Source organism: Salmo salar, chromosome 18 (assembly GCF_965601325.2).
Source record: "Salmo salar chromosome 18, fSalSal1, whole genome shotgun sequence".
NCBI lineage: Eukaryota > Metazoa > Chordata > Actinopteri > Salmoniformes > Salmonidae > Salmo > Salmo salar.
Genome location: NC_138308.1, coordinates 25,355,759 through 25,381,534, shown reverse-complemented (window position 1 = coordinate 25,381,534; position 25,776 = coordinate 25,355,759). Strand labels below are relative to the sequence as shown.

The 25,776-nt window shown below is 42.6% G+C and overlaps 1 protein-coding gene and 1 non-coding gene across 3 annotated transcripts in view; both read left to right on the top strand.

Annotated features, from left to right (window-relative positions):
- Positions 1-25,776, top strand: part of nrg3a (neuregulin 3a) — a 394,622-nt gene that overhangs the window by 288,009 nt on the left and 80,837 nt on the right. For both annotated transcript variants that reach the window (XM_014154879.3, XM_014154878.3), the window contains exon 3: positions 21,938-22,011. In XM_014154879.3, the coding sequence (XP_014010354.3) occupies positions 21,938-22,011 (74 nt within the window). The remainder of the gene's footprint in view (positions 1-21,937; positions 22,012-25,776) is intronic.
- On the top strand, positions 469-544 carry trnaa-ugc (transfer RNA alanine (anticodon UGC)). Its single transcript has one exon. It is a non-coding gene; the product is annotated as a tRNA-Ala (tRNA).

Below are 25,776 nucleotides of genomic sequence, written 5' to 3'. Positions count from 1 at the left end.
CCCTGGGACTAAACATTTCCCTCTGCAACTGGATCCTAGACTTCCTGATGGGCCGCCCCCAGGTGGTAAGGGTAGGTAACAACACATCCGCCACGCTGATCCTCAACACGGGGGCCCCTCAGGGTTGCGTGCTCAGTCCCCTTCTGTACTCCCTGTTCACTCATGACTGCACGTTCAGGCACAACTCCAACACCATCATTACCTTTGCTGATGACACAACAGTGGTAGGCCTGATCACTGACAACGATGAGGCTGCCTATAGGGAGGTGTCCAGAGACCTGACCGTGTGGTGCAAGGACAACAACCTCTCCCTCAACGTGATCAAGACAAAGGAGATGATTGTGGACTACAGGAAAAGGAGGACCGAGCACGCCCCCATTCTCATCGACGAGGCTGTAGTGGAGCAGGTTGAGAGCTTCAAGTTCCTTGGCGTCCTCGGCACATGTGACAAATAAAAGTTGATTTCACGGTCCCGTGTGGCTCAGTTGGTAGAGCATGGTGTTTGCAACGCCAAGGTTGTGGGTTCGATTCCCACGGGGGACCAGTACGGAGAAAAAAATGTATAAAATGTATGCATTCACTACTGTAAGTCGCTCTGGATAAGAGCGTCTGCTAAATGACTATAATGTAAATGTAATTTCATTTGAAATGCAACATAAAAATTGACATCTGACATTGAATGCAAAACATGAAATAAACTACTTTCACTTTGACTAACACATGGCTAGTTTAAATAGGACTGTTATTTCAGACATCCTGATGTTGCAGGTGCTCAGTCAGTCAGAATTTGTCGCCTCTTTAATGACTGCAGTGCTGCAGTCCATCCATGAAGTTAATGAAACTGCAAGTAAATAGGCTACTAGAGACTATATTATTATTATTATAACCATTAGCTTTGCAGAAGCAGCAGCCACACTTCCTGGAGTCCACACAAAACACAAAATATGCCAAGTAACAAAACACTGGTACACTGATTGACAAGGACAGTCACACAAATGTAAAATACAACGATATACAAACAATACAAAAACATAATTTTTCAGCACCCCATGAATGGCTGCTTGACTGTTGACCACACTTATACCTGCTGGCGCCACTCACAAACTGATCCCTTCATCCATGTCAGAGCAATATGTTTACAACCAATAAGTGAAAGAATTCTGCTTTACATTAGACGTATCATGCTTCTAAGGGCTGGTAACAGCCTTAAAACAGCATAGATCTTTTTTAACCCCTTTTTCATGATATCCAATTGCGATCCAATTACGATCTTGTCTCATCATTACAACTCCCCAATGGGCTCGAGAGAGGCGAAGGTCAAGTCATGCATCCTCCGAAACATGACCCGCCAAACCGTGCTTCTTAACACATGCCCGCTTAACCCGGAAGCTAGCCGCACCAATGCGCCACAAGGAGTCACTAGAGCGCGATGAGCCAAGAAAAGCCCCCCCGGCCAAACCCTCTCCTAACACGGACGATGCTGGGCCAATTGTGCGCCGCCCTATGGGACTCCCAGTCACGGCCGGTTGTGACACAGCCTGGGATCGAACCAGAGTCAGTAGTGACGCCCCAACCACTGCGATGCAGTACCTTAGACCGCTGCACGACTCGGGAGGCCTAGAACATAGATTCTATTGAAAATATTTTAATTAAAGCCGTAGGGCTTCATAATACTATTACATACACATTTCAGTCGCTCTTATCCAGAAAGAAAATTAGGGTTGAAAGTTCCTTGCTCAAGGGCATGTCGATAGATTTTTCACCAAGTCGGCTCTGGGATTCAAACCAACGGCCTTTCAGTTACTGGCCCAATGCTCTTAACCGGTAAAATACCTGCCGCCAACACAATCAAGCAAACCACTGATGCAATGCCTAGAGCAAAACATGCTCAGCAGAGCACAGAGGGGATATGATTGCAGCATATCCAGAATGATCACATAATTATGCATGCTATTTTTAACATTAAATCATCTAGCTACTGGTGCATATTTATTGAGCTTTGCGTTATTGCATTGGCTACGTTGTTTATCTGTGTGCTTTTGTGTTCCAACCCTTGACATTGAATTTAGTGCAATGCGTGGTTTGATTCTAAATTGATAGATTTGAATAATTTGTCTTTCTTTCACCAAGATTGTGGGAGTTTGGGAATGTTGTGGTGCATGTGCTTTTGAATGCACTGGAATGCTGTAAGAAGTGACCTCTATAGCTTAATTATCCTTGACACTCCCTGTCGGATATTGTCAGTTTGAACAACACTTAAAACATAGGCGACAAAGTCAGTACCGCCAGGTTATTAGGCAACTTGCTGTTGGAGCCATGTTAGAAAACACATATGGGGTAGAGAGACAGGAAGAGTGGGGATATGTGTGGGTAATTAGTTCAAAACTAGCCTACATCCATCTACTAACTAGCTCTTGTCAGATCTAAGTATTGTTCCGTGAGTCAAACACAACACATCATTAATTGTGTGTTGGTTGATCTCATAGTAATCTCGTTCCCAGACACTTCTGCTCAAATGCGTGAAGATTCTGGTGGACCAACGTGTCAAACTTGGCCTTCGTCAGCCAGTACAGAAAGACCGGGAGAAACTCCTGGGCGCACAGGCAATGGCTTAATTGGCTTAATCTACCAACCAATCACCTCCCATATCACCTTCCCCTAACCCTCCCCACACCTGGCCTCTCCATTGGCATAAACCTGACGTTGTGCTGACATGGCAGCTGTCAAATCTGGGAAGTACCATCAGTGGACACAGCTTGTCTGATTGCATTATCACTACCAGATATTTGCTGTACTTTTTAGAGTCACCTTAATGAACACAGCATCAGCTTAACAGGAGATTCCTGCACTGTCAATGTCCTCTATCACCACCGTTGGACTGTGGAGGGGAATAATGGAGAGGATGCATGGTTGTCACATCCAGACAAGTTGTGTTGGGCTTCTGGCGTTGTGTGCTCCCATCTGTCCTGTACCTGTTTATAGGGCTGTTATCAAGGAATAGGATGGCAATAAAGCCCAAAACCGAGCACAACCACATCCCTAACCATAAACATAGTTTGACAGGGACACGGGACATAGGGAGTCTCCTATGTCACATTTTTAGTTGACAGATTCAACTGGCATAAGCAAAGAAGACAGAGGAGGTTCATTGCGTGACCAAGCCATCATCATTAGTGTCATTGTACTCCCACATAGGCCAATGTATGACGAGCATGGTTCAGTAAAGCAATGGAAAGTAACAGTGCACAGTGTCCAAGAGATGTTGTGGCCTGCTGCCGTCCTCTAGGACCATGTGACTGATGCTGTCGTGCTGCTGTGTAAAGGCAGTGTGCTCAGGCATACACATCATGCAAGGACAGCTCTGTCAAATGCATGTTGTCTGTACTTCACTCTGCAGAGTGGGTAGATATTTTAGTGTCTTGCAGATACTCGTCCCTCCTCCTCTGTCTTTAAGGTAGTGGTTTAGATATATGTGACCGACCGACTCGATGAAATCGTGTTTTTTAAATTGGATAAACGTAGAGACTATAGAATATGGTATATCATACACTACAGTTGAGGACCAATGGGAAAGTAAATCTGCTTTGAATGTTGCTTAACCTCACTTTTGGTAAGCCTAATGGAGAGCTCTTCTTTGTCTACACCCATTCAACATTGTTCACACCCCTTAGCCCCACCCATTTCTTTAAGGATTCACATGTGAGGTCATGTACTAAACAACCAAAGATTTTCCCCATGTATCTACCTGGCAGTGTTGACATCCCCAGTGAGATGGTTAGGGACTCTGTCTTAACACTGAGCCATGGGCAGCAGCTCTCAGCCTGTGCTGAAGGGTTGTTATCAGGTGAAGAACCCCTGAGCACCCGGTGCTAACAGACCAGATGGAGCTACTGCAGCCTGACTGTCAGGAACAAGAGACAGGCCCCAGATGAGCTGAGAGCTCAGATTTCTCTCTCTCTCTCTCTCTCTCTCTCTCTCTCTCTCTCTCTCTCCCCATGGGAAATATATGTTTACATTGCCAAAGCAGGTCAAATAGATATAAAACAAAAGTGAAATAAACAATAAAAAATGAACAGTAAACATTACACTTACAAAAGTTCCAAAGGAACAGAGACATTTCAAATGTCATATTATGGCTATAGGTCGGCAACAGGTCACAAATCTTGCTTCTGTGATGGGACACTGGTATTTCACCCAATAGATATGGGAGTTTATCAAAATTGGATTTGTTTTCGAATTCTTTGTGGTACACAGACCTCTTTGTGGTACACAGATGATGTGTATGCCTGAGCACACTGCCTTTACACAGCAGCATCTGAGAGAAATATGTGTCTCTAATATGGTCATACATTTGCCAGGAGGTTAGGAAGTGCAGCTAAGTTTCCACCTCATTTTCTGGGCAGTGTGCACATAGCCTATCTTCTTTTGAGAGCCAGGTCTGCCTGGATCAGTCACAGTGGTCAGGTATTCTGCCAAATAGCATTCTAGTTTGCTTTACTTTTTGTTAATTCTTTCCAATGTGTGAAGTAATTATCTTTATGTTTTCTCATGATTTGGTTGGGTCTAATTGTGTTGCTGTGCTGGGGCTCTGTGGGGTCTGTTTGTGTTTGTGAAGAACAAAGCCCCAGGACCAGCTTGCTTATGGGACTCTTCTCCAGGTTCATTTCTCTGTAGTTGATGGCTTTGTTATAAAAGGTTTGGGAATCGCTTCCTTTTAGGTGGTTGTAGAATTTAACTAGGATTTTGATAATTAGCAGGTATCGGCCTTATTTGATTCAAGTATTGTTTGCCAGATCCTAATTGCCAGATGTCGAATTTGATGTTCCTTTTGATGGCGTATAAGGCCCTTCTTGCCTTTTTGCTCAGATCGTTCACAGCTTTGTGGAAGTTACCTGTGGCGCTAATGTTAAGGCTGAGGTAGGTATAGTTTTTTGTGTGCTCTCGGGCAACGGTGTCTAGATGGAATTTGTATTTGTGGTCCTGGCAATTTTTGTCTTACTGAGATTTACTGTCAGGGCCCAGGTCTGACAGAATCTGTGTAGAAGATCTAGGTGCTGCTGTAGGCCCTCCTTGGTTGGGGACAGAAGCACAAAATCTTCAGCAAACAGTAGACATTTTATCTAAGATTCTAGTAGGGTGAGTCCTGGTGCTGCAGACTGTTCTAGTGACTCGCCAATTCGTTGATATATATGTTGAAGAGTGTGGGGCTTAAACTGCATCCCTGTCTCACCCCACAGCCCTGTGGAAAGAAATGTGTGTTTCTTGCAAAATTTAACCGCACACTTGTTGTTTGTGTACATGGATTTTATAATGTTGTATGTTTTTCCCCCAACACCGCTTTCCATCAATTTGTATAGCAGACCCTCACGCCAAATTGAGTCAATAGCTTTTTTGAAATCAACAAAGCATGAGAAGACTTTGCCTTTGTTTTGGTTTGTTTGTTTGTCAATTAGAGTGTGCAGGGTGAATATGTGGTCTTTCGCACGGGAATTTGGTAAAATTAAGCTCAGTACAGTGTTTTCACTGAGGAAATGTAAGAGTCTGATGTCAACGATAAGGCAGAGGATTTTCCCAAGGTTGCTGTTGATGCATATCCAACTTTATTGGCATGGGAAACATATGTTAACATTGCCAAAGCAAGTGAAGTAGATAATATACAAAAGTGAAATAAACAATGATGTCTCCTCATCATGGTGACAAATGCAAGCCTGGGGCTCTCTGGCAAAATGGACTGGCCTAATTAACACAGTAATGACGCTGCAAAGTTGACTCATCTCACCTGTATAATTAACACTTGTTGCGTAAATCCCTCTCTCCCTATCTCTTTATCTCTCTCTCTCCTTCTCATCTCCTTCTCTCTGCATTTATTCCCCCCTCTCTCTCTCTCTCTCTCTCACTCTCTCGTTCTCTCATTCTCCCCCTCCCCTGTCTCTGTACTAATATAAAACAAGCCCAAATTGAAATGAGATATGGAACCACACATTCAGAGCAATGGGGATATCAGTCTCTTTCTCTCTCTCTCATTCTCTCATTCTCTCTCTGTGTGAATGTCAATTGTGCCCTTACACTTTAACATTCTACAGTGTGTCACAGAGACAGAAAATGTAAGTCTAACTAGAGGACACATCTCACAGAAAGAGAAGAGGTTCTTTCGACTGGGTTGAACAAAGACTTGGCTGTGTCTGGCCTGTGCTGTCTTTTCCCATCTTATTTCCCGATGAGTTTTCAGGCATTATTTTAAAGTGGAGTCTTAGATCTATTTTTTTTTTACAATTAGCGCCAAGCATGGACCCGGTCCCGCGGCGAGGAACAACTCCTGTGTAAATGTCTTCTTGTGATGAACTAATTATTTCCTCTCTTCTTCCTCATCATTAATTCCTTACCCCTTCCCCCACTCCCATCCAAAAAGTAAGGATGTAAACAAGAGTTTTGAAAAGTTTCAAAATATTTTTATGGGGGCTGACGGTGTCCTGTTTGCTAAAGTTTCATAATGCAAATGCTAGTGCTACATGTAATAACAATTGCCAGAATGACAAAAACTATTTTATCGCAGCTCTGCTGCTCTTTGAGGCTGTCTGAATGCCCATCAAATTAAAACTAGCCTTCATTATTGACCAAATGTGCTATTATGGAGGATACTGCACCAAAGCACAGATAGCTAAGGCAATTATTGGTTAAAGTAAACTCAATTTGACTGTATCTTTTTTTCTCATTTACATTATTTAATATGAGTCATCACATTAGCCACATGCTTCTTCAACACAAAAACACTTTCAGTGGAAGAATTAGCTCAGATTAAAGAAATTACATTGTCTATATCTCACAAGCCGCTCAACATAAAGCTAATGTAAAGCATGGATTTGTGTGGCTCTCTGTTCAAAGCCATTGATCTGAAACATTGTGGTTCAGTTACTCGTTACATGCATCTCTTGAAAGAAATACAAATAAAATAAATAAGCAAAAAAACGGTTTCAACCAATGATAAAATGTCTGTGCAATTTATACACACCACTGATTGGTTGTTAAAAAGCGTGGCAAAAACACATTTTAATTCCTTTTAATTCATGACACAGTCATGCAAACCATGTCTGACTTGCTTTCACAAGCATCCCCTTGATACCCATCAGAGGGAGGGAGAGTTGTAAATGATTCAAGTGGTTCAGCCGACACTGTGATTTTAAGTATGTTTAAAAGTGCACCCTGTGACTGAAATGTGCTGCCCCCTGAGAAGGCAGGTCTTTGTGAATGTGGTTAAAAATAAATATCTGTTTTGCCTCTTGGATGAATGTGTATGTAGTTTCTCAAGTTTCCACTAGGGAAGTTTTACACCGCAGCTGCAGCCTTTATGGGCACAGGAGATATTTTGGGTTATTGACATATACCTCCTTCTGAGTTTTACTGTGGCCTAAGCATGTGACTGTTATGCTATTAAGAACCACTGCGGCCTGGAAGAGAATATGTTCTTAAGCGGTCTATCAGAAGAAGACACGCTTTCTCAATAGAGCCAGGATTCTCTGAAGGTTTATTTTAGGATGGTATTTTATAGCCACTGTCACCTTTGTGACAACTGTATTATATACTGTATATACACTATCGGTCAAAAGTTTTATAACAACAACTCATTCAAGGGTTTTTGTTTATTTTGACAATTTTCTACATTGTAGAATAATAGTGAAGACATCAAAACTATGAATAACACATACGGGATCATATAGTATTATATTTCAGATTCTTCAAAGTAGCCACCCTTTGCCTTAATGACAGCTTTGCACACTCGACTACATGAGGTAGTCACCTGGAATGCATTTCAATTAACAGGTGTGCCTTGTTAAAAGTTAATTTGTGGAATTTATTTCCTTCTTAATGCGTTTGAGCCAATGAGTTGTGTTGTGACAAGGTAGAGGTGGTATACAGAAGATAGCCCTATTTGGTAAAAGACCAAGTCCATATTATGGCAAGAAAAGCTCAAATAAGCAAAGACAAACAACATTCCATCATTACTTTAAGACATGAAGGTCAGTCAACGCAGACAATTTCAAGGACATTTGCAAAAACCATCAAGAGCTGTGATGAAACTGGCTTTCATGAGGATCGCCAGAGGAAAGGAAGACCTAGAGTTACCACTGCTGCAGAGGATAAGTTCATTAGATTTAACAGCACCTCAGATTCCAGCCCAAATAAATTCTGCACAGAGTTCAAGTAACAGACACGTCTCAACATCAACTGTTCAGAGGAGACTACTTGAATCAGGCCTTCATGCTCGATTTGCTGCAAAAAAACACTACTAATGTAAGGGCCAACGTCGGACAGGAGAAACAGGTACGGGAGTCAGACATTTATTCGGGAACAGACATAGAACAAGACAGGAACAGCGTCAGGACACGGGTAACACGGACATATGACAAACAATGCAGCAGCGGGGAACAGAGCTGGGGAACTGACATATATAGGGGAGGTAATAAACTGGTGATTGAGTGAGTCTAGGTGAGTCCAATATCGCTGAAGCGCATGACGAGGGAAGGCTGGTGTGCGTAAATGATGGTGGCAGGAGTGTGTAATGCAGGGCAGCCTGGCGCCCTCGAGTGCCAGGGGGGAAGAGCGGGAGCAGGCGTGACAGTACCCCCCCCCCCAGGGGCACCACACGGCGTCCCACCTGGGCGAGCAGGCCGAGACATGGGTGCTGGGCAAGCCGGCTGAGGGTAAACTCCCCAAGAACCTGGCAGGGGCGTGGGAGCAGCTTTGCACACTCTTGGCATTCTCTCAACCAGCTTCACCTAGAATGCTTTTCCAGCAGTCTTGAAGGAGTTACCACATGTGCTGAGCACTTGTTGGCTGCTTTTCCTTCACTCTATTGTCCAACTCGACCCAAACCATTTCAATTTGGTTGAGATCGGGTGATTGTGGAGGCCAGGTCATCTGATGCAGCACTCCATCCCCCTCCTTCTTGTTCAAATAGCCCTTACACAGCCTGGAGGTGTGTTGGGTCATTGTCCTGTTGAAAAACAAATGATAGTCCCACTAAGCCCAAACCAGATGGGATGGCGTATCGCTGCAGAACACTTAGCCATGCTGGTTAAGTGGGCCTTGAATTCTAAATAAATCACAGACCGTGTCACAAGCAAAGCACCCCCACACCATAACACCTCGGAAATACACATGCGGAGATCATCCGTCCTCCTCCATGATTTACAAAGGGAAATACACATGCGGGGATCATCCGTTCACCCACAAATTCACCCTCAAATTTGGGCTCCAGACCGAAGGACAAATTTCCACCGGTCTAATGTCCATTGCTCGTGTTTCTTGGCCCATGCAAGTCTCTTCTTATTATTGGTGTCCTATAGTGGTGGTTTCTTTGCAGAAATTCAACCATGAAGGCCTGATTCACACACTCTCCTCTGAACATTTGATGTTGAGATGTCTCTTGAGATGTTACTTGAACTCTGTGAAGGATTTATTTGGACTGCAATTTCTGAGGTTGGTAATTCTAATGAACGTATCCTCTGCAGCAGAGGTAACTCTGGGTCTTCCAATCCTGTGACGTTCCTCATGAGAGCCAGTTTCATCATAGAGCTTGATGGTTTTTGCGACTGCAATTGAAGAAACTTTCAAAGTTCTTTAAATTTTCCGTATTGACTGACCTTCATGTCTTAAGGTAACAATGGACTGTCGTTTCTCTTTGCTTATTTGAGCTGTTCTTTCCATAATATGGACTTGGTCTTTTACCAAATAGGGCTATCTTCTGTATACCCCCCCCCCCCCACCCCCCCCCCCCCCCCCCACCTTGTCACGACGCAACTGCTTGTCTCAAACGCATTAAGAAGGAAAGAAATTCCACAATTAACTTTTTTAAGAAGAAACACCTATTAATTGAAATACAGTCCAGATGATTACCTTATGAAGCTGGTTGAGAGAATGCCAAGAGTGTGCAAAGCTGTCATCAAGGCAAGCGTGACTATTTGAAGAATCTCAAATATAAAATATATTTAGATTTTTTTAATACTTTTTTGGTTACTACATGATTCATTATGTATTATGTCATAGTTTTGATGTCTTCACTACTATTCTACAATGTAGAAAATAGTCAAAATAAAAACCCTGATGAGTATGAGTAGGTGAGTAGGTGTTCTAAAACTTTTGACCAGTAGTGTTTCTATATTTTTTATTGTTGTAATTGTACCCAATTTTGGGTAGTTGATAGTTACGATCTTGTCTTATCGCTACAACTCCTCAAGGGGCTCGGGAGAGGCGAAGGTCGAGATGTGCATCCTCCGAAACATGACACTCCAAGCCACGCTGCTTCTTAACACACTGCTTGGTTAACCTGGAAGCCAGCCGCACCAATGTGTCAAAGGAAAACCATTCGACTGATGACTGAAGTCAGCTTGCTGTTTTCCGGCCTGCCACAAGGAGTCGCTAGAGCGCGATGAGCCAAAGAAAGCCCCCTGGCCAAACCCTCCCCTAACCCGCACAGCACTGGGACAATTGTGTGCCCCCCTGTGGGGCTCCAAGTCACGGCTGGATCGAACCCCAGGCTGTAGTGGCGCCGCAGCACTGCGATGCACTGCATTAGACTGCGATGCACTGCGCCACTCGGGAGACCCAACTGCATTATACTAATGGTCTGCTAGATAATGTCTAGGAGCAGGAGAGGTGAAACGTGATTTGGTCTAGTCCTCTTCAGACAGAGACTTTAAGCTTGTTGCACGTCTCCTCCAAAGATAAGACAAATTAATCCAGTCAGGTCGCAGAACAAAATGAAAAAACACTGAAAATTAAATCAAAGTAAGTTAAAAAGCAGGGAAATATTAAGCACAAAGATAAGATGTCTAGTGATAAGGTGTTAATATGCAGGAGAGAAGGAGAGAGAATGAAGGAGAGATAAGGGCTGAATGTATAATCTGTACTTTAATTGCATTTTAACCTCAGAATGGGATTCATGCTTGAGCTATACCACTGTATTCATACAGCTTCTAATAATCATCTCCAGTAGCGGCACTTGTTGGGTACTTCCTGCATTTATAGAGCACCTTCAATATCTCCTCTCACCATTGGAAAGGCAAAAGTCTTTCTGATAGGGACATAGGAGTTATAATCTTGGTGTACCACTTTTTCTTCCTCGTTGCTAGAGGCGTAGGACTGTCTGCTTCCATGCTGAGCCTGTGGGTTACAGAGAGGAATGGAGAGGTTGGGTTCACCCGGGGGTTGAACAGGGAACATCAGCAAAGTCATGCCATCTTTTATTTTCAGGTCTGCTAGCAGCGACTTGTGAATTATTGAGCACATTTCCTCCCAGTTGAAAGGCTACAGAGGTGCAGGTTGTACAGAAAGACTGGGGCTGAGAGTGAGACAGGGCTCACCTTCGCTAGGCTGCCATGTATACAAATTTCACTTGGCATATTTTATTTAAAGACACGGTTAGCAAACAGGAAAAAGGGCCAACGTGAGGTAGAAAATGAATGTGCACTGGGACCGGCGGCATACAAATGGTTTGTTAGTCTCACCTTAATGCAGTGGTTGTCAAACCTGGTCCTGGGGACAATGAGTCTCTCATCAGCACCTGGATTCACAGGTGAGAAATCACATTCAAAACAATGCACCTGATAACCAGGTCCATTAAGGGACTGGTTCTCAGTCCTGGTCCTGGGGACACAAAGGGGTGCTCATTTTTGTTTTTGCCCTAGCACTACACACCTGATTCAAATCATCAAAGACTTTTGATGAGTTGATAATTTGAATCAGCTGTGTAGTGCTAGGGCAAAAACAAAAATGACCAGGATTGAGAACCAGTCCCATAATGGACCTGGTTATCAGGTGCATTGTTTTGAATGTGATTTCTCACCTGTGAATCCAGGTGCTTATGAGAGACTCATTTGGACAACAGACTGATCAAATTAATTTAGAGATGATCTTCTCTGTTATCTATATGTTTGTGGATTTGAATACGGAATGAATAATGTGTCTGGGGAAAAATACAATGTAATTGACTCAAACAATTGTCTGGAAGACGCAATGTCTAGAACTTAGTGAAATTGGTTGGTGCAGTATCAAATGTCTGTTTTCAACAGTACCATGGTCCTGCTTGTTCACATTGGGTACTCAGTAACCCAAGATGTGACGTCTTCTCACAGCTAAACAGGAGGTTTAGTAGGGTCTCACCTTACTCCCTCTCTTTTATCACCTGACTGGTGGTGATTCTGTAAGAGCTGTGTGATGAGGGGGCCGTAGAAAGTATTTGTTGGTGTGATGGTTGCACTTGCCTCCGCCAATACTATTAGAAAAAAAGGGTTCCAAAAGGGTTATTTGGTTATTCCCATAGCATAACCCTTTTTGGTTCTAGGTAGAACCCTTTTGGTTTCCATGTAGAACTGTCTGTGGAAAGGGTTCTACCTGTATCCAAAAGGTTTCTGCCTGGAACCTAAAAGGGTTCTACAAAGGATTTTCCTATAGGGACTGCCAAATAACCTGTTATGGTTCTAGATAGCACTTTTTTTTCTAAGAGTGTAGTAAAGCCCAAAGCACTGAGGTACTCACCTTGTTAGCCTGCCTAACTCCCTTCTTCTCATTCTGGTCTTATCTGGCTCCCACCCTGTCGTGACTGAAACATAGCATCCCAGATGCATTTCAATCACTCCGTCTGGGAAATATGAAAAGAGACTCTCTTTTGACTCTGATAAGCAGTAATCGAAGACAAATGACATTCCTTGATTATTATTAAAAAGAAAAGTGTCTATGTCATTGAAGGAAGATGTGATCAGTTAAGGCCTCATTTGAAATAAATTGTATTTGATTGGCTAAAAGTGTGATTAAAAACAAGTCCTTGCCATACTCTGGAGTATTATACAATACAGTAATTGGATACATTATACCAAAGAGAATATTGAGCAGTGTATGGAAAGAAACTTGTTGGTTCTTTTTTTTCTCATCTTCTTTTCATTTCTCTCTAGATGTTTTCAGCTTGTTAGTATTACCAATTATTGGACAAACATAGCCTGTTCTTGTACGAAGCTGTGGTTGACAATTTAAACAAATGCAACTCCCTGCCCGACACTCAATGTTTCTACTCTTTTCTGATCTCACACTCTATTTCTCATCTGTCTGTCAATAAAATAATTTCTAAATATTAACGGACAGTGACTTTCCATTCCCTGCTCTCATATACACTGAGTGTACAAAACATTAGGAACACCGTTTTAATATTGAGTTGCAGCCCTTTTGCCCTCACAACAGACTCAATTCGTCAGGGCATGGGCTACAAGGTGTCGAAAGCGTTCCACAGGAATGCTGGCCCATGTTGACGCCAATCGAAAGCATTCCACTGGGTTGCTGGCCCATGTTGACTCCTATGCTTCCCACAGTTGTGTCAAGTTGGCTGGATGTCCTTTGGGTGATGGACCACTCTTGATACACACAGGAAACTGTTGAGCGTAAAAACCCCAGCAGCGTTGCAGTTCTTGACACACTCAAACGGTGTGCCTTGCACCTACTACCACACCCCATTCAAAGGCACTTAAATCTTTTGTCTTGCCCATTCACCCTCTGAATCGCACACATACACAATCCATGTCTCAATTGTGTCAAGGCTTAGACATCCTTCTTTAACCTGTCTCCTCTCCTTCATCTACTCTGATTGACATGGATTTAACAAGTGACATCAATTAGGGATCATAGCTTTCACCTGGATTCACCTGATCAGCCTGTCATGGAAAGTGTATGTTTTGTACACTCAGTATATGAGTGCCAGCAAACCCTCATCTAAGTACAAACACAAAGACTACCACATACAGATGTAGGATCTTCATTTGATCACTCTTTTGTTGCTCAGGAAATGCAGATGAGCTTTGTGATTTACATAAATTCACTGAAAAGCCAAATTAACACACGTTTATATTAACAGTACTGCACTTTTCATGTAGCCTACTTTTGGCCAGTTTATAGCCTATCCACCAATCAAGCAACATTATGGACTACGTGTTGCAGTGACAATATAGGTCAAATTAAGATCCTACATCTGTTCATTAAGAGACACAGATACAGTGCCTTGCAAAAGTATTCACCCCCTTGGCATTTTTCCTATTTTGTTTCAATACAACCTGGAATTTAAAAATTAAAAAACAATCTAAATGTTTTAAAGTGGTGCGTGCATATGTATTCAGCCCCTTTGCTATGAAGCCCCTAAATAAGATCTGGTGCACCCAATTACCTTCAGAAGTCACATAATTCATTAATTAAAGTCCACCTATGTGCAATCTAAGTGTCACATGATCTCAGTATATATACAACTGTTCTGGAAGGCCCCAGAGTCTGCAACACCACTAAGCAAGGGGCACCACCAAACAAGCGGCACTATGAAGACCAAGGAGCTCTCCAAACAGGTCAGGGACAAAGTTGTGGAGAAGTACAGATCAGGGTTGGGTTATAAAAAAATATCAGAAACTGAGCATCCCACGGCGCACCATTAAATCCATTATTAAAAATGGAAAGAATATGGCTGTCACGTCTGCTCCCCCCCCACCCCCCAGCACTTGAGGACGCCAGGCTGCCCTGCATCACTCACTCCTATCATCTATTACGCACACCTGCCTTCCCACGTCACGCGCATCAGCGATATTGGACTCACCTGGACTCACTCATCATCTGTTTATTTCCTCCCCTATATTTGTCAGTTCCCTTGCTCTGTTCCCCACTGGTGCATTGATTGTCTTTTGTTTGTGTTACCTGTTTGCTGACGCTGTTCCTGTCTCATTCCATGTCCGTTATTTATTAAATGTTTTACTCCCTGTACCTGCTTTGTCTCTCCAGCATCATCCACGTGACAATGGCACCACAGCAAACCTGCCAAGAGAGGGCCGTCCACCAAAACTCACGGACCAGGCAAGGAGGGCATTAATCAGAGAGGCAACAAAGAGACCAAAGATAACCCTGAAGGAGCTGCAAAGCTCCACAGCGGAGATTGGAGTATCTGTCCATAGGACCACTTTAAGTCGTACACTCCACAGAGCTGGGCTTTACAGAAGAGTGGCCAGAAAAAAGCCATTGCTTAAAGAAAAAAATAAGCAAACACGGTTGATGTTCTCCGAAAAGCATGTGGGAGACTCCCCAAACATATGGAAGAAGGTACTCTGGTCAGATGAGACTAAAATTCAGCCTTTTGGCCATCAAGGAAAACGCTATGTTTGGCGCTAACCCAACACCTCTCATCCCCCTGAGAACACCATCCCCACAGTGAAGCATGGTGGTGGCAGTATCATGCTGTGGGGATGTTTTTCATCGGCAGGGACTGGGAAACTGGTCAGAATTGAAGGAATGATGGATGGCGCTAAATACAGGGAAATTCTTGAGGGAAACCTGTTTCAGTCTTCCAGAGATTTGAGACTGGGACGAAGGTTCACCTTCCAGTAGGACAATGACCCTAAGCATACTGCTAAAGCAACACTCGAGTGGTTTAAGGGGAAACATTTAAATGTATTGGAATGGCCTAGTCTAAGCCCAGACCTCAATCCAATTGAGAATATGTGGTATGACCCAAAGATTGCTGTACACTTGCGGAACCCATCCAACTTGAAGGAGCTTCAGCGGTTTTGCCTTGAAGAATGGACAAATATCCCAGTGGCTAGATGTGCCAAGCTTATAGAGACATGCCCCAAGACACTTGTCGCTGTAATTGCTGCAAAAGGTGGCTCTACAAAGTATTGACTTTGGGGGGGGGGGGGGGGGGTGAATAGTTATGCATGCTAAAGTTTTCTGTTTTGTCTTATTTCTTGTTTGTTTCACAATAAAAAATATTTCTCAGTAGGCATGTTGTGTAAATCAAATGATACAACCCCCCCCAAAATCAAGTTTAATTCCAGGTTGTAAGGCAACAAAATAGGAAAAATGCCAAGGGGGGTGAATACTTTCGCAAGACACTGTATACCTATTTTCAGAGAGTGCTGTACTTATCTGAGCCCATTCTGAACCATTGAGAGAGAAGGAGAAACTATAGTAGCTTTAAAGTGTGTAATTCTGTCCGGGCCAGGGCTAGATGGATACTCCAGAGTGTAGGGAGCATAAGGGCCAAGCCGCTTGTGAGTGGCGCTCGCTCTTGTCATCCCTGTGTAGGTGTCAAGCTGCCCCGTTGAGCCTGATCTGATGGCTTGCTCCGTTCTTGAGAAAATGGCTCTCTGAGAGTCCTTCTTCAGCTCGAGCTGTTCCAGCATGTCCACTAACCTGAGAGTTCAGGGGGGCTGAATGCTAGCTGTGTGGCTACCCTCATGCTGGGTCAAGCCCACTTGGCCACGCGGTATGAGGTTTTGTGAAGTGAAGCAGTTAAGAGGACGGAGTCAAGACAATATATCCATTGTCCACTTTGCCCAGAATGCCATTTTATGCTCAGAAAATGGGTTGCAATCTGGTAGGATATACAATAATTGAAAAGTCATGTCAGAGTTGTAGAAACGGATTGCTGTGCCCCATCTTTACATAGACCTTAACGCTTGACTCGGGGGCAGTTGCTGCACATTCGACTGTAGACCAAAAGGTCAGACAGTAACATGAGGGTACATTGTTTTGATCCATAATCTATCTTGTGTCGCTTGGGCACAATAATTGCTTTTTCAAAATGTCAAATGTTCTATATCTGTTGTTAAATCAAGAGACTTGATATATGTTCATCATAAAGGCACACAAAACCAGAATAGCACTTAAACAATCCAGAGGAAGAATTATTGACGAAAATACAGAGCATAGAGCACATGAGTAGTCAGCCGGTGAGTGCTGCTTTCTCTCTCTTGCACGCATGATCTCTCTCTCTCTCTCTTTCTTCTCTCTTTCCTCTCTCTTCCCTCTCTCTCTTTCCTCTCTCTCACACACTCTCAAACACAATGGGCGGTCTCTCCTCCAGATGCTTCAGTTTAGGAAATATGACATGTGTATGAGGGGGCAGTACTTGTGTGCTACAGTGTAAACATTACTAAGGCAGGTTTGATTGAATCTGATGGCTAGGGACAGATCTTCGTATCCTGTATCTGTTACTATGTTAAACTAACTTTATGTAATAGGATTATCTCCTTTCGCCAGCGTTCAAAGCTTACACCTCTCAGCCCCCTGGGATTATACCACGTCTGCCTAATGAAAGGCCCACTGCCTACCACAGCCCAAAATGCTCAAATGCTAAACATGCTAATGTTCTTTTCACCAGATCAAACTTAAGGCAGTTACCTGACATTTCCCAACGTCCACCATTTCATAATTGAAATCATCTCGAAGAGTACTACCAATCCAAAGTGCTGTTGTGCAAATCCAACTGCAAAGTATTATAAGGATTTCTATCTGTAAAAGGCTATGATATAATACCATAATGTCATACCATTTTGATGTTTATCTCTAAAGTCATAAAAATATATTAACAACAAGAAATTATACACTGTCAATTCAATATAGTATGATAGTACAGTAGACTAAAGTATATTGTTTCATACTACACAAAATAGTTTCCCACACGGTAACTTCTGAACTTTTCCATTAGAATGTGACTGGCGATGCTAACTGAGTCTGTTGATGCCCTGCACATGTTGTGATGTGTGTCCCCACATCCTCAGATGAACCTGAGGCCTTATATTTATATCTATCTCCTGCCTACAGAGCTTTGTGCATCAGGCTCCATTGGTTAGTGAGATATACACCTCGTTCTACAACCCCCCTCCCATGTTTGTTCCTGCTAATTAATGACTGTGGCGCTAATTAAAACCAGAGCAGCTTTCAATACCTTCTGCCTCCTTCAGAGAAATATCACATTTCCATTTACTTGTCCCAGAGACTAATGAACATTCTGGTGCAGGTTTTCAGGCGAGAAACACAGTGGCAGGAAACTGCGCCAAGTGGGATTGGTAGAGAGTGTGTCTTCATAACCAGAGGGCAACATGAGAGAGACACAGGAAGGAGACAGGCCTGCCATGAGAATTGTGTGACTGAGTATGCAATGATTGCCAAGGAAAAACACATGTACTGTACGCACATAATATGCAAAAATGAAATATATTCACATGCATTTCGCATTATACCATGGGAAAGAAGTACAAATAAATGCAATGAGCGTACACAAATATACACTATATGGCCAAAACTATCTGGACACTTGTTCAGAACATTTCATTCCAAAATCATGGGCATTAATATGGAGTTGATCTCCCCTTTGCTGCTATAACAGCCTCCACTAGATGTTGGAACATTGCTGCTGGGACTTGCTTCCATTCAGCCACAAGAGCATTAGTGAGGTCGGACACTGATGTTGGGCAATTAGGCTTGGCTCGCAGTCGGTGTTTCAATTCATCCCAAAGGTGTTCGATGGGGTTCAGGTCAGGGCTCTGTGTAGGCCAGTCAAGTTCTTCCACACCGATCCCGACAAACCATTTCTCTATGGATCTCGCTTTGTGCACTGCTGAAACAGGAAAAGGCCTTCCCCAAACTGTTGGCAAGTTCAAATCAAATCAAATCAAATTGTATTAGTCACATGCGCCGAATACAACAGGTGTAGACCTTAACGTGAAATGCCTACAAGCCCTTAACCAACAATGCAGTTTTAAGAGAATAGAATTAAGAAAATATTTCCTAAAGAAACTAAAGTAAAAAATAATAACATTCATAAATAAAAAGTAACACAATAAAAAAAACAATAATGAGAGGCTATATGTGCGGGGGAAGCACAGAATCAATTAGAATGTTATTGTGTGCTGTAGCCTTAAAATGTCCCTTCACTGGAACTCAGGGGCCTAGCCCGAACCATTAAAAACAGCCCTAGAACATTATTCCTCATCCACAAAACTTTACAGTTGGCACTACGCATTGGGGCCGGTAGTGTTCTCCTGGCATTCGCCAAACCCAGATTCATCCGTCGGACTGCCAGATGGTGAAGTGGGATTCATCACTCCAGAGAATGAGTTTCCACTGCTCCAGAGTCCAATGGCGGCAAGTTTTTTCACCAATTCAGCCGACCCTCGGCATTGCGCATGGTGATCTTAGGCTTGTGTGCTGCTACTCGGCCATGAAAACCCATTTCATGAAGCTCCCGACGAACAGTTCTTGTCGTGCAGTTGCTCAGTTGCAACACTCTGTAGTGAGTGTTGCAACCGAGAACAGGCGATTTCTACGTGCTACGCACTCGCCGGTCCCGTTCTGTGAGCTTGTGTGGCCTACCACTTCGCGGCTGTGCTGTTGTTGCTCCTAGACGTTTCCACTTCACAATAACAGCACTTACATTTGACCAGGGCAGCTCTAGCAGGGCAGAAATTTGATGAACTGACTTGTTGGAATGGAGGCATCCTATGACGGTGCCACATTGAAAGTCACTGAGCTCTTCAGTACGGGCCATTCCACTCCCAATGTTTGTCTATGGAGATTGCATGGCTGTGTGCTCTGGTTTTATATACCTATCAGCAACGGGTGTGGCTGGAATAGCCGAATCCACAAATTTGAACGGGTGTCCAGATAGTGTATTATGCAGTCGAAGGACACTGATTCTTGTAACCATTCTCATGCGTTCACCGGAGAAAGCAATGATGCTGTTTGGTATTGAGTCTTGATTAACCTGCTTGCTAAGAAACTTGCAGGGCCCATTTGAAACACACTGCAGTTTTATTGTGTCTCTCTCAAGGAGTTGGAGTGAACACACAATGATTTGAATGATAACATGTTCGATCTGTCACAGCCTTGAGCACCGTGATGTGTGTGTGTGTGTGCATGCGAGCGTGAGTGTCCACATACATGTGTATGAAGCCTTAACACCTCTCTCTCTCTCTCTCTCTCTCTCTCTCTCTCTCTCTCTCTCTCTCTCTCTCTCTCTCTCTCTCTCTCTCTCTCTCTCTCTCTCTCTCATCCCCTGGTTTCTTCAGACCATTTAATCACAACATCTCTCTTTCTGTCCTCTTTACCGTTTCTTCAGACCATTAACGTCTCTCTCTCACTCCTCTTTACCATCTTCTGGTTTCTTCAGACCATTAACGTCTCTCTCTCTCTCCTCTTTACCATCTTCTGGTTTCTTCAGACCATTAACGTCTCTCTCTCTCTCCTCTTTTCCATCTCCTGGTTTCTTCAGACCATTAACGTCTCTCTCTCTCTCCTCTTTACCATCTCCTGGTTTCTTCAGACCATTAACGTGTCTCTCTCACTCCTCTTTACCATCTCCTGGTTTCTTCAGATCATTAACGTCTCTCTCTCTCCCTCCTCTTTACCATTTCCTGGTTTCTTCAGATCATTAACGTCTCTCTCTCACTCCTCTTTACCATCTCCTGGTTTCTTCAGATGATTTAATCACAATTTCTCTCTCCCTCCTCTTTACCATCCCCTGGTTTCTTCTGACAATTTAATCACAAAGTCTCTCTCTCTGTCCTCTACAATTCCCTGGTTTCTTCAGACCATTTAATCACAAAGTATCTCTCTCTGTCCTCTTTACAATCCCCTGGTTTCTTCTTACAATTTAATCACAACGTCTCTCTCTCTCTCCCTTTTCTCTTTACCATCGCCTGGTTTCTTCAGACCATTTAATCACAACGTCTTACTGCCTTTTGCTTACCCAGTTCCTCCTAATGGCCTCCAGTTCTTCCTTACAGCCACCACCAAAACTCCATTCTTTTAATGATCTGCTTCTCCTCCAATTTGTGCAACGAGGGGGGCTTCTTCTTGAAGTTTTACGATAGTCAGGGTCGCCGACATCGACTGTCAGAGAAACTGCTAATTTACAAAGAGATTCTAGAGAATTAAAAATACATTCGTTAAAAGTCACCGGTTTGCAAGTTTCTTGTCATGTTCTCTGAACCCGGTAGGAAGGGACTTTCTGATTAGGGACAGCTAAGTGGACTGAGAATATTAACAGGCTCCTTCCATCTGGCTCCTGGAGTATGGGAAATGTTTAATGCTGAACAAATGTGACTCATATAATAAATGTTATCGGGCCGCAACCCTGACTTAATTTACATTTAGCTTTAAAGAAATATTAATGAATTGAGCATTACTGAGTCATGGTGTGGGCACATTTTCCAGCAAAGCTCATACCTATCAATGCATGAGTTTCATGCATGAATATGTGTAAAAAAGCAGGCCCGCCTAATGATTGAAAATTAAGCTTTAGCACCTAAAACCCCTAGACAAAAGAAGCTGTGTTTAAACAAGCTCTGAGCCTTTGGAGGACAGTTCAAGCTTTGATACAGTATGACAAACCTAGGCCTAGTGTAAGCCTCTTAGCATTATATGCAGTTTCTGTGCTCTGCTTTTACATACTTATCAGCAATGGGTGTGTCTGAAATAGCCGAATCCACTCATTTGAACGGGGGTCCAGATAGTGTATTATACAATCAAAGGACACTGATTCTTGTAACCATTCTCATGCGTTCACCGGAGAAAGCAATGATGCTGTTTGGTATTGAGTCTTGATTAACCTGCTTGCTAAGAAACCTGCAGGGCCCATTTGAAACACACTGCAGTTTTATTGTGTCTCTCTCAAGGAATCGGAGTGAACACACAATGATTTGAATGATAACATGTTTCTGTGCTCTGTGTGGAAAGGTCATATATGAATGCTGTGTGTGCTTCAGTGGTTGGTCCTGAGGACACGGTTCTATCGTATGTTCCTAACTGTCTGGCACAGGGATTAGGGCTGAGAGCTTCTGAGAAGTCAAAGAGCAAGAGAGAAAGACAGAAAGAGAGAGAGAAAGCGAGAAAGAGAGAAAGAGTGAGCAAATAGAGAAGGAAGAGATTGATTCCATGCATATTTCCTTTGTGATGCTCCTGGCCACCTGACACAGATAAAATAGAGTGAACATTAATTGTATCATGAAACAGGATATTTTATTGCCAGCCATGTACCATAGCCCCTAACCACTTTTTTGCACACATTTCTCAATGTTCTAAACCTGCTTCACCCCAAGTTCCCAATGTGTTGACTGAAATGTATTTTTATTCACAGGTGTAGAGAAGGCTACCAGGGTATACGCTGCGACCAGTTCCTGCCTAAGACCGACTCCATCTTGTCTGATCCAAGTAAGAATGTTTCCTTAATCCTCCCATTAGAACTAAACTCAACCTCCAGAAATAGTGACTTTTATTGCAGCCAATTGTTTCTGTGGATTCAGGTCTACATTTATATTAGAGCTTTTACTTGAAGTGATTTCAGATTGGCTAAACATGGACATTACAGGGCATTGTCTGTTCTCAATTATCAAGAGAGCACAGCCTGTGCTATATTTGAAAAGTCCCATCAGTAATCTTTCTCAGTTTGATGGCCCTGACTACATGTACAGGACGTCTGCTATAATAGAAACACTGACTATGGGTCCCCACTGATGCTCTACAGACAATATGCTCATTTATAAACTGGGTCGTTTCGAGCCCTGAATGCTGATTGGCTAACAGCCGTGGTATATCAGACCATATACCAAGGGTATGACAAAATATTTATTACGTTGGTAACCAGTTTATAATAGCAATAAGGCACCTCAGGGGTTTGTGGTATATGGCCAATATACCACGGCTAAGGGCTGTGTCCAGGCACTCCACGATGTGTCGTACATAAGAACAGCCCTTAGCCGTGGTATATTGGCCATATACCACACCCCCTTGTGCCATATTGCTTAATTATGCCATGATTAGGAGAAACAAAACACATTAATAAAATCATCTCATTGCCAGTTTCTGAAGAATCTGTCTCTAACTGTGAATGGTCTCTCTATTCATCACACCTAAACTCCCCCTAAAGAACATATTAGGTAGGCTAGTGCAATCCTATCAAAGCAGATATTTCCTGCCTTTATGATAAAGTGATCAAATGCCTTCTGTAAGCTCCACCCTCACCATTGAGTCAACCAATTACATAATTTCTGCCTTCGGGGCAGAGCTGCCTCCAGAACAAGATTAATGAGGAAAAGCGCTAACCTGCATAACAGAGAAGCAGAGGAAAAAGGTCCTTGAAAAATCTGACATTCCTTCTTAATAGCTGTCTATTTCCTTTCATTAGTGTGTGCACAGTGTGTGGGTGTGTGTACTGTACAGTGAGATACAAAGAAAGTTCAAAAACATTTTGAAAGTAACTTATATGTTTCTTTCATTGGAGTATGTCTGCTAAGGTCATACTGCCTCTCACAATACCAGGTCTATTGATGTATTGGCTCTTCCACTAACCTCAGTGATACAGCCTAGTAGCCTCAGCACCCACATTAAAAAAGACTACAGTTTACTATAAAATACTACAGTACATACTATAGAATTCTGTACTAAACTATAGTATACTGTAGAATACTATACTATAAACTGCAGTATACCTTGATCATGTGGGCTGCAGATAGTCAACCAAGAGGTTGCTGGTTCAAATCCCTGAGCTAACTAGGTGAAAAATCTGTCAATGTGCCCTTGAGCAATGCACTTATTGCTCCTGTAAGTCACTCTGAATTAGAGCATCTGCTAAATGACTAAAATGTAATGCGTGGTACTTACTATAGAATGTTGTAGTATACTTTAGAATAATATAGTAAACACTACAGTATACTACAGACCGCAAAAACAATACAGTAATTACTATATTATAAACTACAGTACTTTAATGTACATCTACCCTGCCCATTACCATCCCCCATATCCCAATTTGTGCCACCCATAAGTGAGAAACCTACATGACCATATATTGTGTTCCCAACCGCTTACTAAAAACGATCTGTTCATACCTCAGTCCTACCTACCTACAGGTGATGGAAAATTTGCTCTGTGCAGCTGCACGTTGATAAATAGTATCACCATAATCAAGAACAGGTAGACAGGTTGACTGCACAATCTGCTTCCTGCTGACTAGAGAGACACAATATCTGTTTCTGTAAAAAAAAAAAGCCCACTTTCAATCTTAGTTTCTTAACCCCATGAAACATGATGGCCTGAGTTCTGTCACTAAGATAACCATGAACAGGCGTCAGAGATCAGGCCTATCGAGGACAACTTATTCAAAAAAATAGCATGATCAACAGTATCAAAAGCTTTTGACAGGTCCACAAACAAAGCAGCGAACAAAGCAGCACATTTCATTTTAATATCTAAAGTATTGACAAGATCTTTAACAACTAAGTGGTTGCTGTAATAGTGCTACGCCCAGGCCAACGCCCTTTACGCCCTTTACATTCAAAATACAGAGCAAAGTTGTACATTTACCAAGGATTCAAGAATCTTAGCTAGACAAGGAAGCCTTGAAATGGAGTGATAATGATTAAAATCTCTACTATCCCCTCTCTTATGAAGTGACAGCACAAGAGCTGATTTCCATTTTTTAAATGTATTTCCTGATAAGGATGTTGAGTAAAAAAATGGGGTTATTGAGCCGACAATGATGGACGCTGCACACTTAACCCTTAAGAGTCTAAGCCCTGTCTAACCTGGGGGAGGGGTTCTACTAAGCTATATGGTATTGTTTTAAGAAGGTCATACCAATAATTATTTTACTATTTGATTTTTACATTTTAAGACCACTTGAAATATCCCCAAAATGTTTTATACATGAATTTTTTTTGGGGGCCTTTCAGCTATTATCCCATGCAAATGCATTGCATAACAGATTCACTACTTGGTACAACAGATAGACCCCCCCCCCCCCAAAAAAAAATAAATAAATGTATTTAAACGTTTATTTTTGGCACTAAACTCTCCATATATACTTCCATAAATGTTTTCAACTGGTATGTGATGTGGGTGGGCATCCTAGAGCAACACAACCAGCATGTACATATTCGAGAGAGTCTCACCTTTCCACAGAGGGGTCATACTAGTGTGTAGCCTAAACCGTTCGGACGCTACAGACGATTTTGTAAGAAGACGGATTTTCTCATGGTCTGACAAACACCGCTCTAGCTCTGTCACCTTTCACTGCAGATGCGGAAGTGCGACATAGGCGGATGGGGGAAATTGAGACGCATCCATTGCAAAAAAACCCTGATATCTCTAGCTTAAAATGAAGGATTTCTGCAGGGGCGTGGACATACAGTAGACCTTAGGATAAGCAGACCGCAATCCAATTGGTCGGCCCCTTTGGTGTTCTAGTTGTCTATTGCTTTGGTTTTTACTTTGTGCAGATACGTCATCTTGAGGTATCTACCTTTAACAAAACCTAACCTATGATCTGACCCATCACATTATGCATTACAGCCTCACAGTGGCAGGAAGTGACATACCAAAAACACAAAACGTGACATCCCAAAAACACAAAACGATACAACACATAAATGGCTCCTGGCCTCCCATTCATAGGCTACGTACTTTCTGTCATTAATACTAAAACTGAAACTAAATATTATAAACATGAAATAGAATTGTTTTGATAAAACATAAACTAAATACAATCTAGTAAAGTGGATCTGAAAACTAACTGAACCTAAACTGAATGTCAAATTATAAGTGTGAAACTAATAGAAATAAACAACGAATATAAAAACACAAAACTATAATAACTGACTAAATATGTTGCATTTCTGCCTTGTTTTGGGGGAAGATGACAAAAAAGCATCAAAACCCACCAGGTCTCAATGCTCGGCCATTTGAAGTGTCTGGCTACAGGGATTTTAATTGAGTTCAGCCCAGGAAACTCCATGGGTATCATTTTCTTAAAAGTCATTTAATATATCATGTCCTTTTCTGTATTGATCCTGGAGTCGAGGGTGGGCCATCTGCTATCTCTGTGAACTTTGTCATTGTGAGATGAAACGTGAGGGACAGATTGTGCCGAGTAGAGAGCTCTGCCATTATCTCACCATCCTCTCCATTACATCCCCTTCC